We start from the raw sequence: 16,879 nt of genomic DNA on the forward strand, positions 1-16,879 counted from the left end.
TGAAATATATCATAAAATATTTTATTGCAATACTCAGCGCATTGTAACATGTTTAAAGTTGTTATAATCTTGTATTATGACTTATAAATCGGGATAATACTGTATTGGTGTCTCTGATGATTCCCAGCACTTCAGGCTGGTGAGCTGTTTTACACTTCAGTTTTAGGACATTGTTAAACAAAGGAGACATAGTGGATATAGGGAGTTTTAGAAGAGCTTGTAAAGAGATTATTTTTTTGAATTTGGAGGGAGGCAGGCGAGTTGTTTCCTGTCTACATGCTCCTTTTCTTTCTTCTTATAGGTAAGACTTTTAAGTTTATCTACACGGAGACAGTCAAAAATCTAACGTGGTAAAATAACCTTAGCGATATAAATAATATACACATTTTGAGTGGAAGGACTTTAATGTTAGAGTAAATAAGTGTCGGTTTTTATGCGTAGCCCATAGCGTCGTGTATCTCTGCTGCCTCCTCAAACTGACACTCAAAATGGTGATTTTCCTGTTTGGTTTCCTATTTTTATGAATGAAGGCGGAGGTCGTGAGCTTTTGTCATTTTCTAGAGTTAGCCAGCAGGGGGTAGAGCAACATGCAAAAAGAATAGCCTCCAGTCTCTCTCTCTCTCTCTCTCTCTGTTCAGGACTGCGTGTGTGTCTCTCCCACAACATAAAGGCGACGTTCAGGGCGAAAAACTTGCAATTCATGGCATGGAGGAGTCAGCGAGCAGCTGCAGCCCTCTGATGTGTGTGAGCTTAGGTGGCTGAGCAGCAGATCATGCTCTGAACCCAGCTACCATCGAGCCGAAGCAAAGCCTCGTCTAGCTGCTCGAGCGTTGTCCTCTTTTTTCCTCTTCCCTGTCCTCTTTTTCTCCTCCTCGGTGAAATCCGATACAAAATTAGCGGGTTTTCTGTCTACTTTGGTTGGCAGATTCGGGCTAATTGGCTCGCGTGTTTCAAGAGAAAAGAAACATTCAGCTGCAGCGATTCAGATGCCTTCAACTTTCAGCGAGAGGGACAACCCCTAAACCCAGTTTTTACACGCGGGGACAGACACACAGACGTCTCCGTAGTCTTCCACTTCATGAGAAGGACGCGTCTCGGTAAAAGGTGAACAGAGAACCGACTGGGACCATGGCAGCTACGTTATCGGTGGAGGAAGAACAGGTAGGCCTGAACACACTTCATGCTTGCTCTTCTTACTTTCTGCGTTTCATCGCCCCTAAAAATGCTCCAGCCTCGGCCCTACCTGGAGGTATTTCGGCCCTGAGCATTGCGCGTGTGCGCACCACAGCGAGTGGCAGTGCGCAATGGATTTGTTGCGAAATGGTGCCGATCGCAGAGCGGAAATATTGTATCGATTTCTGGTTCTTTATTGCTCTCGTTGCATCACTGTCAGTTCCTCTCCGGTAGCTGTCGAGCTCAAGTGTTGCGACATAGGCCGAGCTCGTCTTTCTCTGCCTGTGCAGATGTAAAATATTCATTCCGGGTCTTAAGAGTTGTTCATTCGTGGGTACAGATCGTGATGTTACACCGGGGAAGAGTTAGAAAACGCTGCCACATTTGGCTCCCTCGGGAATGTATACAGTAGAAACTTGGTTTATACTGGCATGCTAGTGATGTGGCTTTTAAACACTTAGTGAACTGAGACATTTCATTCAATTCCAAGGATTTAAATCGTATTCCCCTCTTTTTTTTTCTTTTTTGTCCCTTTTTTTTGGGGGGGGGGGGGTGTTATCAAAGCCTGCACGAGTTTCACCCTGCTTAATGTAATGTGAACTTTTTCTGTAAACATGATAAAACTGCAAACCTCCTTCCCCCCTTTGTTACATCCCTGAAAATAAAGATATTGGTATAAATACTGAAAGGGGCAAAAAATGAAAAGTATAGGCTGTAGATCTTATAGGCCCACTGTTTTTTCATGTCATGACATGACTTAACTCTTTACCCTCTAAATGATCTGTTTCGAAAGACAGAGAGACTCAGATGATTGCTGGATTGGTATAATTGTTGCAGATGAACCCGTTTTTCCCTAATTAAGTGACTAATCATTTGACTCTAGTATGTAGGCTACCTGTATTATGCGTCACAGATTCAGACTCTGAAAACTTGACTTACTTTTTGGATTCAAAGACCAAATATGCATGCCACTGATCTGATACTGTTTTGTCAAGTTATCACATCACTTAACTCTGTTTAAAACATATCTTTCGTAATGATGCAACAATTTCAAAGTTGTTTAGTTTACAGCCAAAGTTTATGTCAGAAAAAGAGCAAATATTCACAATTAACGATTAAACGAGGGATTTCTTGGTCTATTTTGTTAAGGGAAAAAAATAGAGAGACTCAAATGATTACTTGATTGTTAGAATTGTTGAAGATGAACCAATTTCTGTTGCTCAAATAAACAAATAGTCATTTTCTCATATGTTCGCCACCTGTAGCTATTACTCTTCACAGATTCAGCCTTTAAAAACTTGACTTACTATTTCAATTAAATGACCAAATCTATAGGTTACTGATCTGATCCTGTTTTGCCAAGTCATTACATCACTCAGCTTTATATGTTTGATATTTTAGTGACCCAACAAATTCAGAGTTATTTAGTTTAAAAGCAAACGTTTATTTCAGGAAAAACAAAAAATATTCACATTTAAGAATTTGTGACTCGGGAATTGTTGGTATTTTTTATTAAAATGAATTTTTGCAGCTAAACCAATATCTGTCGATCAATTAAGCTCCAGTATGTAGCCTACCTGTTTTATGCTTCATGTTTTGAGGCCCTGAGGACTTTACTTACTTACTTTGTGGATCGAAAGACCAAATGTGAATCTTTCCAGCTAAACTTGTGCACCTCAAATCTACAAAGTAACAAGTTTATTAAGTAAACCCAGATAACAGTGATTGAGTTTGCAGTATCTTGAGTTTAAATCTATATATGACATTTTTTTTTTAGTCTTCTTCTTTGGTGCCTTCTCCTCCTGCTGACTGCTCTCATCATCTGGCCAGCAGAAAGCCTTATCTGGCTACTCCATTTCCTGTGTGAGCCTGGGCCCCTGCTAGGGTACCGGACGCCTTCATTACATCCACAGCCTTGTGGGGGGTGTTTGGGCAGATTATGTGTATGTTTTGTGTGTGTGTGTGTGTGTGTGTGTGTGTGTGTGTGTGTGTGTGTGTGTGTGTGTGTGTGTTTTGCAGGGTGGCTCTCTCGGGAACATACACGGGTGTAGTGGAACTTCATTCTGAAGGCAGCTGTTAAAAGCATTTCCACTAGACTCGGGGGAAGGGGGAGTTTATGAGTTACAGAGTGCGTTTGTGTGTGTCTATCATGTGCTTTAGAGAAAATGTGTGTGTTGTTGCGTGCCTGTGTTTGTGTGTGTTGCGAGTCTACTCCCAGGAAGCAGTGGAGTGAGAGAAATTGGGGAATAGGGAGAGAGTGACGTCATTGACTTCCTGTTTTGGTATTGACTCGTGCCAAATGGGACTCACTGAAGTGAAGCGAAGCCACTTGGCAACAGCAGTCCTACATTTGTAAATAGATTAGCATGGCATCTGTTATCAGATAGATTCTGGAAAGACTGTGTCAAGGGCAGCCATGAAACCTTTTAAAACATAATAATGAAGAAATGCATTAGCCCTGTCTGCAGGATCAAGGTGTAATCATGACGCTGCAGTAACCCCCCACTACTTTCCGTAACCCTTCATCAGAGTTTCTGTCTGTTGAGACATCAATACAGTCCCCATGAACAGCATGACTCCTTATGGCCGTAATGTGAATACAGTAGACATTATGTCTATATGCAGAAATTAATTCCTGTAACAAAGTATCATGGTGATAGTAAGTAAAACAATCAAAAAACAAATCTAATTGTGTGCCTGTAAGACAGCATATGAAACCATTGCCCTGACACTGATGCCTCTAATGAAATGCAGCTGTTAATAAAAATGATTTACACCTGTACTAAAAACCCCAAAATGTACACCACAAGGACGGTCTGCGGCAACGGTCAACAACCTTTACTGAGGAAATCTTAGGGTTAAAATGCAATGGTCTCCCTTTGCTGCTGTGCACCATTCAAAATGTCGCTTACTTATGTTTGTAAGTGCTGACGACTTCATTGCTATGTTGTGATATTATAGCCGACTCTAAAGACATGCTTGAGCCCTATTATGAAGGTAATACAGCCTATTAAGTGCATATCAGCCAATCCAATCACCATTACTGATAGGTTTGATTAAGCATTCATTGATATGTTTTGCAATAAGGTACTCTGCGGTGGGCTATTTATGATTATTAGGTATTGCAGTGTTTCACGGTGAAAGCAGGCATATCTCTCCATGCACTTTTCAATTCTCTATTTTATATTTTGGGTTTTGGGATCCATAGCCTTGCTATAGAGACTCAAGATTAGCCGCTGCTATTGAGATATGGCAAAATTTAGAGGACCAGGCCATGGGCTTTTTGCTGTACACTTTATTAAAATGTAAAAAAAAAAAACAACCCATTCATACTTGATATTTGGTCAAAGCAATGGGAGAAGGGCTAAAGAGCTGCACGTTGCCTGCCTATCTATAATGGTTTTATTAGTGCTATAGATACATGTATCTGTCAAAACCTATCACAGTAGGTAGTTTTAAATCTTGATAAACAAATTATTTGGAAATTCACTTTAGACAGTATTTTTACAGACTGTTTTTGGCTAATCTAGTGATTTAACTGTTTGATAAACCATGTAGAGCTAGTGTTAATAAAAAAACAACAGAAAATTAACTGGCAACATTGTTTATTAAAGTTATTTACTGATGGTTTCTTTTAGCAAACATGCTGAAAATGTACTGGTTCCAGCATCTTAAAAAAATGTTTTAATTGCTGATATTCATACACTTTTGTGATAGTTATGGGAATATCTCTGAGTTTTGTTTGTTTTTTTTTAAATACAAAATGCCCAATTTTCTTGTTTATTATAGTGGTAGATGGATGAAAAAGGAAGTGATTTCAGATTCAGCCGCTGTTTCTCCATGGCAGCAAATTTTCTCTGATGTCATAGTCCTGTGGGTCAGGGTCTTTAACCTTTTTGGACCTTTGGACTTGTTTTTAGGGCTTTTTTGGCAAAGAACCAACTACAACTTCATCCACTTACTCACAGCACAGTGTGTTCCTACCACAGTGAACATAATCAATTAGTTATCGACGGTCATTGTCAACAGCGCCAACGAACAACCCCTGACAACAAACTGGCTTATGTAACGTCAGCGGCTTATTGTTTAAAATGTCTCACTCAGCATTTGAGGTCGACAAAATGAGGACATAAAGACAGCTGAACCAGTGGAGATTTTAGAAAATAAAGACTTTGTGATGAGATAGAGACCAGTTCTGTACTTGCACTGACTTCTCATGTCAGGCAGTTTAATCCAGAATGAAGTGTCTGAAGAACTTCTAGGAAAATATCCCCTGCCATATCAGAACCGGAGCAAGTCAAGCAAATATTTATGCATCCTCCAGGAATTGAATAAGTCACTCCTCCGCAGTGAGTCTTCCAATGCAGTCGGCTGTGCTATCATGAAAACAAACTGGTTCATCCTCAAATTCCACTCTGGCGGATGTGGCCCCTAGTGCAGAAAAACCAAACAAGACTGGCTTCTCCAGGAACAGAGGGTCACTGCCTGGAGTTGGCAGGCTCTCCTTAAAAGGCTAAGTGAGAAAGAGCAGCTGTCAGACCATTGAAATCTTGGAAACCCGAGTGTACCTGACAGCAATCTGACAGGAAGTTGTCTTTGGCCAACACCGAAGGATTAACGCTTCACAGTGTAACAACAAAGAGCAGACGGCCCACATTCACTGGAACTTGTGGACTTTCTGTTCGAGGACAGTACCACAGAACTTGATAATTTGCCTGATAAATTGAAGTCCAAAACAGTTTTATGGCCATAAAAAACTCTGAAATACTGACAAAGATTGGAAAACTGACTCTGTCTCTGTCAACAGAACTACGAAGTATGCTAACAAAAACTGTTTTTCCTTGAAGAAAACCTTGTTTATCATTTCACCAAATAGTTGCTCCAGATTTGATGTCTTGTTGGCGTCATTTACTAGTCTTACTGCTGTTTTCAGGGTAAATCATTTTTAACTTTGAGGAGACAAGTTGAAGCAATACAAAATTCCCTCACACTGTGTTTTCAAATTCAGTCAACTTAAAACTTTAAGGCAACCCAGGAACTAACCATTTAATGTTGAAACAAATAGTTTCTAGTCTGGGTAGCTGGGTACTTGATACTTTTTAGTTATCCACTTGAAATAACCAAGTACTAATAAGTACTGAAACTTCTCCAGTGAAACGATACCTTTGATCGCTGTTTGTACCCAGATAGAAAACAATGGCTATTTGTATGATTTTGTTGGCAGCCAAACAGCGCAAGTGTTCTTCAATTTAATGCATGTGATGCTCCCACTATACTGCAGCAGCTACAACCCACACAGTCTGTGGTGAGGTCAACTGCGGTGCATTTGACACTTGTTTTTACAGTTGTTTAATGAATATTTTAATAATTTGAACCCTTTCATAATTTATTTGTTTAAAAATCATTTGTATATGGAAAAGTATTGGTGGCAATTAACGCAAATGAAGGCTCCATTCATGTGATGGTATGAAATGAAGTAGAAAAAAGGTATCAAATTAAGTACTCTATCACTTTTAAGGATATTGTAATATTTTGAACGATACCCATCACTAGTATAACAATCATTGCTCCATCCATACAGTATTGTCCCTTGTTACTCTTGTCTATTCAGCAAACCTTGATTTTGCTCCAGTCAAGCTTGATCCAAATCTGCTTTTAGAGTGCAGATGATTTGAGTCAGAAAGTCAGCTGTTGTCGTCAGTGGTCTTAAGCCCTGAGTCATCATCTTCTTTGTGATTTCCACCAGGTTAATAGCAGCAACTACTTGCAGTTGAACTTAATTTTAAGAGACACCTGCGGACACAATAAAGTATTGGTAGAGTTTTCTTTTTGTAAATATTCTTTAGTAGGACTGCACCCAGTTCTCCCACTAAAACAATCATTGTAGGACTGTAATGTGCATTTCATTGGTCGGTTTTGAGGTCTGAATCATTTATAAGTCAATTTATATTAACTGTCAACATTGTATGCCAATATAGTAGAATCTGCTCAAAATGATCAGAGATCCATTCTCTATGGCGCTGAAAAGCTCAGGACTCCGAATAACACCCCTCCCCATGAGAATCGGATATGAAACGACCTCAGCCCGGTCAGGTGCAATCATCCCTCATCCCTTGCATGTTAAGGCATCTGAACAGAGCAGAAGCTGCAGACCCCCCTGTCTGTGAAAGCACTGGCTTTCCTGAGGAGAGACAGTGGCATCCTGTCTCGAGGCTCAGCGCTCGTCAGTGATCGTTTTGTATTCCTGAAGAGCCATGGACTCCCAGAACTTGACTTCCTGTCTCCCATGCACGCCTCACTGCTGCTGTGCCTCACCAGAGAAGCGGGACCCTGTGTTTGAAAGTGTGAGCTTTCATTGCCTCCTGTGTTGCCTTTTGACGATTCACTGGGTGCTGACTCGCTAACTCTGCGGGTGTAGAGGGTGGTGGGGGTGGATTCCTGAGGGAGGGTATAATAAGAGCAAAAAGGAGGACAGGAAGCCCATGAAAGACTGCTGGTAAAATGCATAAGTTATTTGCAATATGGGTGGAGGCCTTTATGGTAAACACATTGTCCAAATTACAAGTGTAATATGAGTTTGATTGTTTGTTTTTCGATTTGTGACAGTGTCTGAGCTTTATGTTTGATTTGGAAAAGTGGGAAAAAAATAGCCACATTTTGTAAACCAGCTTTTTCTAATGCCATAACTTTAACGGCCCTGACACACCAAACAGAGGGTTGGCTGTTGGTCAAAAATTTTTTAATCTAAGATAGTCACTGAGCTCTTTAGCAGAAACACACAACAAATATTCTTTGCTCTTTCATTATTGGGTTGTGTTGTTAATGTGCTGGCTAACTAGCATCTTGAACTCATCCTGTCTGTCCTCCGCTTTCTCTTTTTGAATGATTAATACGGACTACTGCTGCGTTTAAATGAAACTTGTGCAGTCGTGTTCACGACATGGGAAGTTGTGTAAACAAACTCATGAACTAAAAGCGCTAGATTTCTGAAAAGTGTATAGGGTGACAGAGTCTTGACTGACACGGTGAGAGAAACACAATGTTGAGCTCACATGATCAGGATTATCCTACCATGCAAGTCTTTCCGATGCATTCTGTGTCGTCGCTTGTTCTTTGATGGCAATTTGGTGTGTCTGGGCCTTAAAGTGGCTCTTATAAATACTTTTATGGATCACATGACTGCTATTACGTGAAAGGTGTCATTGCAGCCTTGTACTGTTTTTCAGTTTCAAATGAATGGTGCTTATCTGCTGCTTGATGTGTAAATAAGCAGCTGTTTGCTAACACGGATAGCTGATGAACTTACAAGATGATATATGTCAGTTATGTTTATGCAAGTGGCCAACAAATCTTTTTGTAGGTTTTTGATTTTGTGAATTCCTGGTGCATGCTTAAAAACAAAAAAAAAACTTAAAATAATATAATATACTGCAATCTAAGATTAAAGATAAAAATATGGGTGTTTTTAATGCCACGTAATCCACCATAACGTCAGTCGCTGTTTTTAGCTCTTTTCCACTATGCACTTCTGGGGTTCATTTCTGCGGCTGCAGCTGGATTTCACAAGAAACTAATTATCTGGATCTGGATCCTGAAACATGTTAGATGCACATGTGTAAGCTATACCACACAGAGTTTGATGGCCAATTAATCATCATCAGAAAACTTGATTTGGGTTCGGGTAACAAAACATAAAATGTTCAAATTTCATTGTCATCAGTGTCACACTTTCACTGAACGTCATTTTGTTATCATGGAAGATCTCCTTTATTAGCTCTATCTCAGCACTCAGCTCCAAGTAACCAGCTTTACTGCCAAGTGCTATTAAAAGTCTGACTTGTGCCCTGTCATTATTGCAGCTTCATGACATAAACACCAGTTCAGCAGGATTGCAGCTTCTTCCTCTCTCATGCTTTTGCACAAACTTTACTAAAGCTGTGTGAACATTGTTAGCTCTAAACTGGAAGTTTTCTTTAACTTAAGTTCCCTGGTCATCTACATACTGCCTTTTACATGCACTGGATCTTTATTTTTCTGTCCCTTCACGGCTTTCACGAAGGGCCAAAAGTTGCCCCAAAATAGCTGTGGTTAACACACGAGATGAAACAGCAAAACTGAGGAATAACTTGCATAACACCAATCGTTTCAGATGGCTGCACAAATAACACTTCACGCATTTAGTTTTGTACCCTTCTGTGTGTAAACATTCTGTAAACACACTTGCGGCGAGCAGACTATACAACAGTGTATGAAACCTTATTCATGGATGTCTTACCAGGCAATGAAATTGCGTCAAATATTCTGCAGGGCTGTAGATAGCACTTCCTGTGAGGATGTATCAAGTTTAAAGCCCAGTTTCACTTCCTTTCCTTTTGACCCTTTGATTATGGGAGGACAAAGTTTGTGACCACATCTGTGTCTGTTTCAGGCTACCAGGCAGTTTCTGGAGGAAATCAACAAGTGGACCAGTCAGCATGGAGTGTCGCCGTTGTCCAGGGAATTGGCCGTCAAGTTCCTCATGGCTCGCAAGTTTGACGTCCTCCGAGCCATCGAGCTGTTCCACAGCTACAGGGTAAGAAGAGACAAGAGAATCATTTAGATAACAAATAACTTGCAGCTGCTTATGTGAAAACAACAGCAGAGCAGTTGTGACGTAGCCCTCATCTCGTAAACAGTGGCTTTTGAACAGGCGAACAACTTGTCCGTTTAAATACAGTCTAGCATACACAGGGAGTTTGTGCACACCCCATGTTGGTGTTGGATTTCGCAGCTAATATTTGATGCCTGTGTATTAATTAGCCTACAGAGTGGGCAGCTCACACTGTCATCACATTCTAAACACCAAATTTTGGTCGAAGTAAATTGTAAAGTAACTTTCTGTGAGTTTTGCTTTTTCTATTAGGGTTTTATACCTCTGAAATTTGCAAATGAGAACAGTGTGTTAGTTTGGATAACCATTTTAACCCTTTTTTTAATCCAACCCACTTATGCTCAAAGACTATATTTAGTATGCAGGGTTCAACATTAATGATTATTTTTTTTCACTTGCCTGGTTGCCTAGTTTTATTTATTAGTGGTTATTAACTGTCAATAAAGACAGTGAGATGCTTTTCGCTCTTTATAGCACAGGTGGGTTTTTGGGGGGGGGGGGGGGGCTTGATTTGCCTTTTGAAAACCGCCTCCGTTTTTTCCACCTTGCTCTCAAACTCACAGCAAACTGTACAGTACATAGCTAAAGTCTGGCCACATCCTCTAACTGCACCAACCCAACTGAAGTCAGGTTGCCGAGGTAACCGGCTTACGCTCCAGCTTATAAACTTGTTTTTACCCGCCATTTTCTCGTAAGTGCCCGACTGTGCAACTCCAAAAGAGATTGGAAGAAAGCAAGATGCCTCACTCCTTATCTACTTCCATCATTTGCTCTGGAATAAAGGTAATTACCACTTACCAGACAAGGCGAGGGAGATGCTAGATTTACTAGCCTGATGTGGCATTTTACTTACTCTGAGCAGCTTGGCGATGCCTATGATTTAGCCCTGGTATGATGAGGAAAAATGTCACAACATTGGTTCTGATTGGTCTTAAGTCTCGAAATCTTATATGGAAATGCTTTTGGCAAGAATATAACAGTGCAATCTTGAATTTTCACATGAAAAATCACACTTATCAAAAGACATCTTAGGAAATCTTAATCTTTCATACTCAGCTCTGTCATACGGGTTTGAAAGGTTTGAATGTTATAAATGTAATGTTACCATAAAAAAAGATTCCTGTCTGATCACTGCACTGTGCAAACATTAGACTATCACCTGTTTCGCTTTCTCGGCTCAGCTCAGGTCATGAGTGGGTGAAGGGAGACCGTTGTGACAGAGATGCTCATAAGTTGTCAACAGGTCCCATCAAAGTTAACAACAGCCCAAAGCTGCTAGCATGAACATTGTTGGCCAGTTGGAAAAGTATAACAGAGCCAGAGAAAGTCATTAGGTGAAGAAAATACTTTAATTTGGGATGCTGAGTCATTTCAAGATATAACTCTGGTTATTTTGATGAGAAAAATAGTTTCCAGTTTTTTTGCAGCCTAAATTTAGAAACCTTTCTCATCTGTTTGAAAAGTCTCAAAAGAATCTGTGCCCACGCTGGAACAATTTTATCTCATTCTACTGAATATCAGCCATTATTTCCACAGAATGAGTGTATTGTATGAACCGCTAGTTTGCATGGTTATGACACAACTTCAAAGTCTGTAACAAGCTGCTCCAGACTCATAACTGCAGTTCACCACCTTTGTGATTACTTTCGATGGAAAGAAATAACTGATGACATGTTACAAATGACGGTGAATAAAATCAGGACAACATGCGAAAAGTATAAAAAGGCCCAGAGGTAGAAAGGTGGAGGTCATGTAGGGAATCTTCACCACACCCACAGCACAGTAACACAAGGCCTTTTTTCATTGAACAAATGCCTTCAGAAGCACAAGCCAAGCGAGAGATTGCCTAAACAGATGCACCAAAAACCTGGGGCACACACACACACACACACGCGCACGCACACACACACACACACACACACACACACACACACACACACACACACTTACTTTCTCTCTCTCTCTCTCTCCCTCTGTTGTTCCCTCTCTTTCTTTCCCTCCCTCACACACTCCGGGGGGATATTTCAAGACGCAGCATGCAGGCTTATTCAGCTTTCCAGAGAGCTTTGAGCTTATCACGAAATAAGTGTTGCATTGTCGTCAGAAAAGCTCATTTTTGGTTGGTACAGTTGAGGTTGTGAGTAATGAGTTTTACAGGGTGTGTTGGCCGTTAATGCAAAACTGTATCTAACACAGCAATTAACTATTTCTAATGTATGCATGGTAAGTCAGTTAAAAGAGTTGAATGCTAGTGTTTATTCTTTTAGATAATTTGGAGTTGTTTTTTTAAATGTTAGAGATGAACAACAGGTTTCTGTTGACCATAACTTCTACTTTTTGTTCCTGTTTGTTCGCTCTTAAACCGGAAGATCAGTAAAATTAACCTGGACCACATTTACCACATGCATTACCAATAGCCGCCAGCTGTAAATCTATAAGTATCTGCAATAGGGGCGTTTAGAGGCCAGCTGACTGTATGCCACATCATAGCAGAGAAAATATGTCTGTTCACAACATGTCGCTGAAATAGCAGTTAGTGACCTTGGTGATATTATTACCATCAAACCGGAAAATGATGATCAAGATGAAACCTCCAGGGCAGCGCCAGTGGATCAGACTGCAGGTCTCATTTACTTTATGATCTGGAAATAACATCTAGATAATAACATAATCAAGGCCTTCTCCTCCGAGCCACGTAATAACTACCAGGGAGTCGAGGATAATGTCTTATTTTCTCCCTAAATCGTCTATACTGCTGTAAATTTCATTCTGGCCAAATTTGAACATGCAAAAGAGGGTTTATCTGCTCAGATCTGCTCCGGTTTATCCACTGCAGCAAACAGAAAGTTCACAGACATCTCTCGCAGATGATTATGACCAGAATAGCTTTGGGATGTAGCAGGACTTTACCGCCTACCTTTTTAAGTGACGTTGCTTCAAATCACCAAGGTGGGTTCTTATTTCTGCAATGAATAGTTGGCCTGCGTAAACACAACTCATTGGTGAATGCCTTGACTGTGACTTTGAGAGGGATTAGTCTCCCCTGCCACGCCACAGTTCATTTAACTCGGTTTAATGCTGCGTCAGCTCCCGGACAGAGGCTGGGGACAAGTAATTTGTTAGAACAAACTAAGGGGGAAAGTTTCCAGTGAAGTGTTTGTTTGGGTGGGGGGGGGGGGCGTGCAAACAGGACAAGCTGGCAGTCAGACTGAGGTGGTTGGTCGTGTGAGTAAACCCTGGCGTTAAAGAATTTGTGTGATTTTATTATACCATCTATTGTAACTGCTGCATGAGTCATTTCAACCAAGACTTACTGTACTTTTGTGAATCATAGCATTTAGCTCAGGCATGTCCAAAGTCTGGCCCTCGAGCCCTTTGTGGCTCGCAGACGGATTTTAAGCAGCACTTGGCTTGTCTTTCAAAATATGCCTTTCAAAAAATGGCCTGCCACGCAATATTGGTTAAAGAAGCAAGATCGCCTTGAGGGTTTTTTCTTTCTTCACCTCATAATGGAGAGACAATCATACAGTTTGTCGACATGCACCGAGCAGGAACCAGCAGGCAGAACTAATGTGTTTTCATAAACAGACGGTAAACAAGCAAACGAAGGGTTACCAAACAGCAGACATTTTCTGCTAGGTACCAGATATGGCCACAGCAAAGACGCGTAAAGTTGACCGCAGGGGCCGTCTTCACAGAAGCAGCGGGAAGTTGAATTCTTTTTCACAAGAAGATGAAACAGGTCCCATTTAACTTGTCAAATATTTGCCTTAGTTTCAGTGTCACCAATCATTTTCCAGACCTTAAGTCTCAGTGTCTCTGAGTTATCCGGTACACATTTAACAGTAAGACATTCGGTCTATCTGCAGGTCTTACATTACTTGGAATATGCCCTCCAGCACCATATATCCATTAAGCTTTTTAAGTTTCTTTTGTTGTAGTCTGGGCATTAGTAAAACATGAGTTAGTACTAATGAGAATAATGGTAATATGGCCATGCTAGCAAATTTATGTTTGTCTGTCTTTCATGTCTCTTTTTACCAATAACACACGATTGATTAAAAATAATCTTAAAAGAGTTTACAGTTTCTATCAGTTTTTCTTAACCAAATAAAAGGGCCTCCTTTAAAACTGAACTCTCTTTTTAAGGGAAAGTTCACCCCAAACTCATAATGCATATTTTCCTCTTATCTTAATGGCATCCTCGCGCAGAAGGAGGCCTGCATCTGCTCATGGACGAGAGGCTCATCCTCACGACGGCGAGATGTAAATATTAATGACGTCCTCCTCAGCTGAGCTGTAATGTCCGAATAGATGAGCGCTTCCTTCTGCGCAGTGATACAGTCAGCAGGTGTAACTGGTAGACAGAAAATACATCCTTTATAAAACTGTTCACAACAAGGTCCATGGATTATCTTGAGTAACCAGGTCCTGATTTCTGGAAAGAGACATTAAAATGTTCTTTTTTTATTATTATTTATTTATTTTTAACTTTGAGAACCACAAGCCGAGTGCCATATAGTTCCATTGTATTGGAGAGAAGGCAGACATCTCTACAGCCGCTATTTCAGCACTCAGCAATTCAAACCAAAACAATCTAGACTGATGAATAGCACTACAGGTAGGAGGAAAATATGTATTTCTGATTTTGGTGTGAACTGTCTCTTTAAATTTAGGAGAAGTGAAATTATGGGACAGTTATTTGAGGTTTTATGACCGTCCTCCAGGTAGGTCATGGACATTCTATATTTATCACTGGTCACAGGTGAAGTTTATTTGTATACTCTTTAATAACAGTTTAAGGCCCACATTATTTAAAAGAAAGAAACTAAAATACAATGGTAAATGGAAATGACACCTCACATGCTTGGCCCTTAAAATGTGTTCAAGAAACTCCCACACAACATCCAGGGGGGGTGGAAAAAAGCAATGGAAACCTTGCCGAGAGGGATCCTCCTGGCAGGAAAGTCAGGCGGGTACTTCTCCATTGTTTGCAGAGAGGAATTCACCTCAAAGTGACGGCCTGTTCTAGTTACTCCACAGCCTGACTTCACCTGCTGTGATCTGTTTTCTTCAGGAAACACGTCTGAAAGAAGGAATCGTCAGACTTCAGCCTCAGGAAGAACCTCTGCGCTCGGAGCTGCTCAGTGGAAAATTCACTGTGCTGGTAAGAGTGTTTTAAATCTCCTCTACAGTTGGCGTTTCTTCAATGGAAAAATCCAGTCTGACGTCATATTACAAAACAATTAAAGGATATGGCAGGCAATATTCTATAATCCCCTTATTATCAACAAATCAAACAAGACAACTGAAACCAATACTGGATTAATCCTACTGAAAAATATTGTCTATGTCCAAAACCTAATATATCTTAATCCTCTGTCCCATAGACCTCCATTGTTGTAAAAAAACAACACACGAACAATGAAACAGATTGTTGCACTGTGACACGTTCTTTCATTATGATGATAATGAATGGGTTTCTTTAGAAAACACTTACACTGACTTTGTTTACATGCATAAATCACTCCCCGTATCCCCGTTTTTCCCCGTATTCCCAAAAAAAGCATGATTCCTACTAAGCTGTGTAAATGGCAAATGCTAGAGAACGTCCCTCTTAAATTTTTGTTTGCACATAGCTGTGCATACTACAATTAACATGCCCTAACATGTTGTTTATCAGGTCAAAATGTGGAAAAGTCTTCTTTTTTTTTTCTTTGCTTTTTTTTTCTCCACCAGTAGCGAACTTGTTGGACTGTGCGAACACAGCCTCTCCTTGTTATTCTATCAACCACCTTCTTGGAAAGTTTGGTTTGCGATATTTGCGCATATCTGAAAAGCTGTTGATATCCATGTCTTTCATAATGTTTAAAAGTAGATGTTTTTCATCTACCGAGCAGAAATGTTGGCTTTTCTTTTGGGCATGCATCTCTACCCCAAACTTGCTGCAAGTTATTTTTTTGCATCCATGACAATGCACAGAGCCAACCATAAACAGGCAAGAGGCCGTATGTCGCAAACTGCAGTTAAAACTTAATTGAGACAATATTCTGATTCCGATATTCTGATGAAGCTTGTTGGATAATTTAGTTTTCGATGTTTTTCTTCTCCCCTTTCAGAAATGTAATTTTTTCTGGACTTTATAATGGAGTAGCTTGGCTTGAGGATCCCAACTCACTAATGCAATGAGCTCACTCTTCATTCACAAGAAAAGTTTAGGGTGCAAACTCTGAAAGCAGGCTTTCATAATGAAGAATTAAATGGGTCCTTTAGGGGTGCAAGAGATTGAATGACTGATGTGCCAGGTGGATTTCCTGTGCTAGATAAATTTAGCCTTTTGTCAGCCAAATCACAACCATGAAAGATGCCCTCCTCCCAGCGCGCGCACACACGCACACACACGCACACACACACACACACACACACACTCACACTCACACTCACACTCACACTCTCATGCGTTTCCCTTCTTCCTTCCCTGACGTGCCACAGTGGCATTGATGCTGCACATCCTCTTGTCTGACGTCGGAGGTCTCCAGCCTCAGCAGCAGGATTCATATCCTGCCTGAGGTATTTTTAGCCCCCATGCCCGAGAGCACAGGCTTATTTGCTCACAAAGGACGGTTCGGTAGTATTTTTGGTCAGCAGCTTCTTTCAAGTGTAGAGCCTGTCGTTCTCTTGACACCAGCACTTTTCAGGTTTGACGTGCAAATATGTGCTGTTTTCCTCTTAGGATGAAAAAAAAGAGCTGTTAGCAATGCAGCATCATTTTTGAAGAATTGGTTCTCCTGTTGAACTGTTGGCAGCCCTTATTTGGCAGCCTGCCAGTAACCAGCATATGAACTTAAGTGCCCCCCTGTGGTCATTGTTCATCTTTCAGTTTTGCAGAGCTTCCATTTGGCTGCCTTGTTGCGACACTTAGAACCAGCCCCAGTAAACAAGTTCCACGAGTTCTACTTTTTTTTTAAAAAACAACAACAACAAAACATTTTCTTCAGATTTCAAAATTCATGCATCCAGTGAAAAATTCAATGCTAGTTTTGGAACGCAGGAAAA

At 40.6% G+C, this 16,879-nt stretch overlaps 1 protein-coding gene across 1 annotated transcript in view; it reads left to right on the top strand.

Annotated features, from left to right (window-relative positions):
- Positions 1–663: 663 nt before the first annotated feature.
- Positions 664–16,879, top strand: part of ptpn9a (protein tyrosine phosphatase non-receptor type 9a) — a 28,902-nt gene continuing 12,686 nt past the window's right edge. The window contains exons 1-3 of the mRNA XM_042495603.1: positions 664–1,161; positions 9,602–9,745; positions 14,901–14,990. Of these exons, the coding sequence (XP_042351537.1) occupies positions 1,129–1,161; positions 9,602–9,745; positions 14,901–14,990 (267 nt within the window). The 5' untranslated portion in view covers positions 664–1,128. The remainder of the gene's footprint in view (positions 1,162–9,601; positions 9,746–14,900; positions 14,991–16,879) is intronic.

Source organism: Plectropomus leopardus, chromosome 11 (genome assembly GCF_008729295.1).
Source record: "Plectropomus leopardus isolate mb chromosome 11, YSFRI_Pleo_2.0, whole genome shotgun sequence".
NCBI classification, from domain to species: domain Eukaryota; kingdom Metazoa; phylum Chordata; class Actinopteri; order Perciformes; family Serranidae; genus Plectropomus; species Plectropomus leopardus.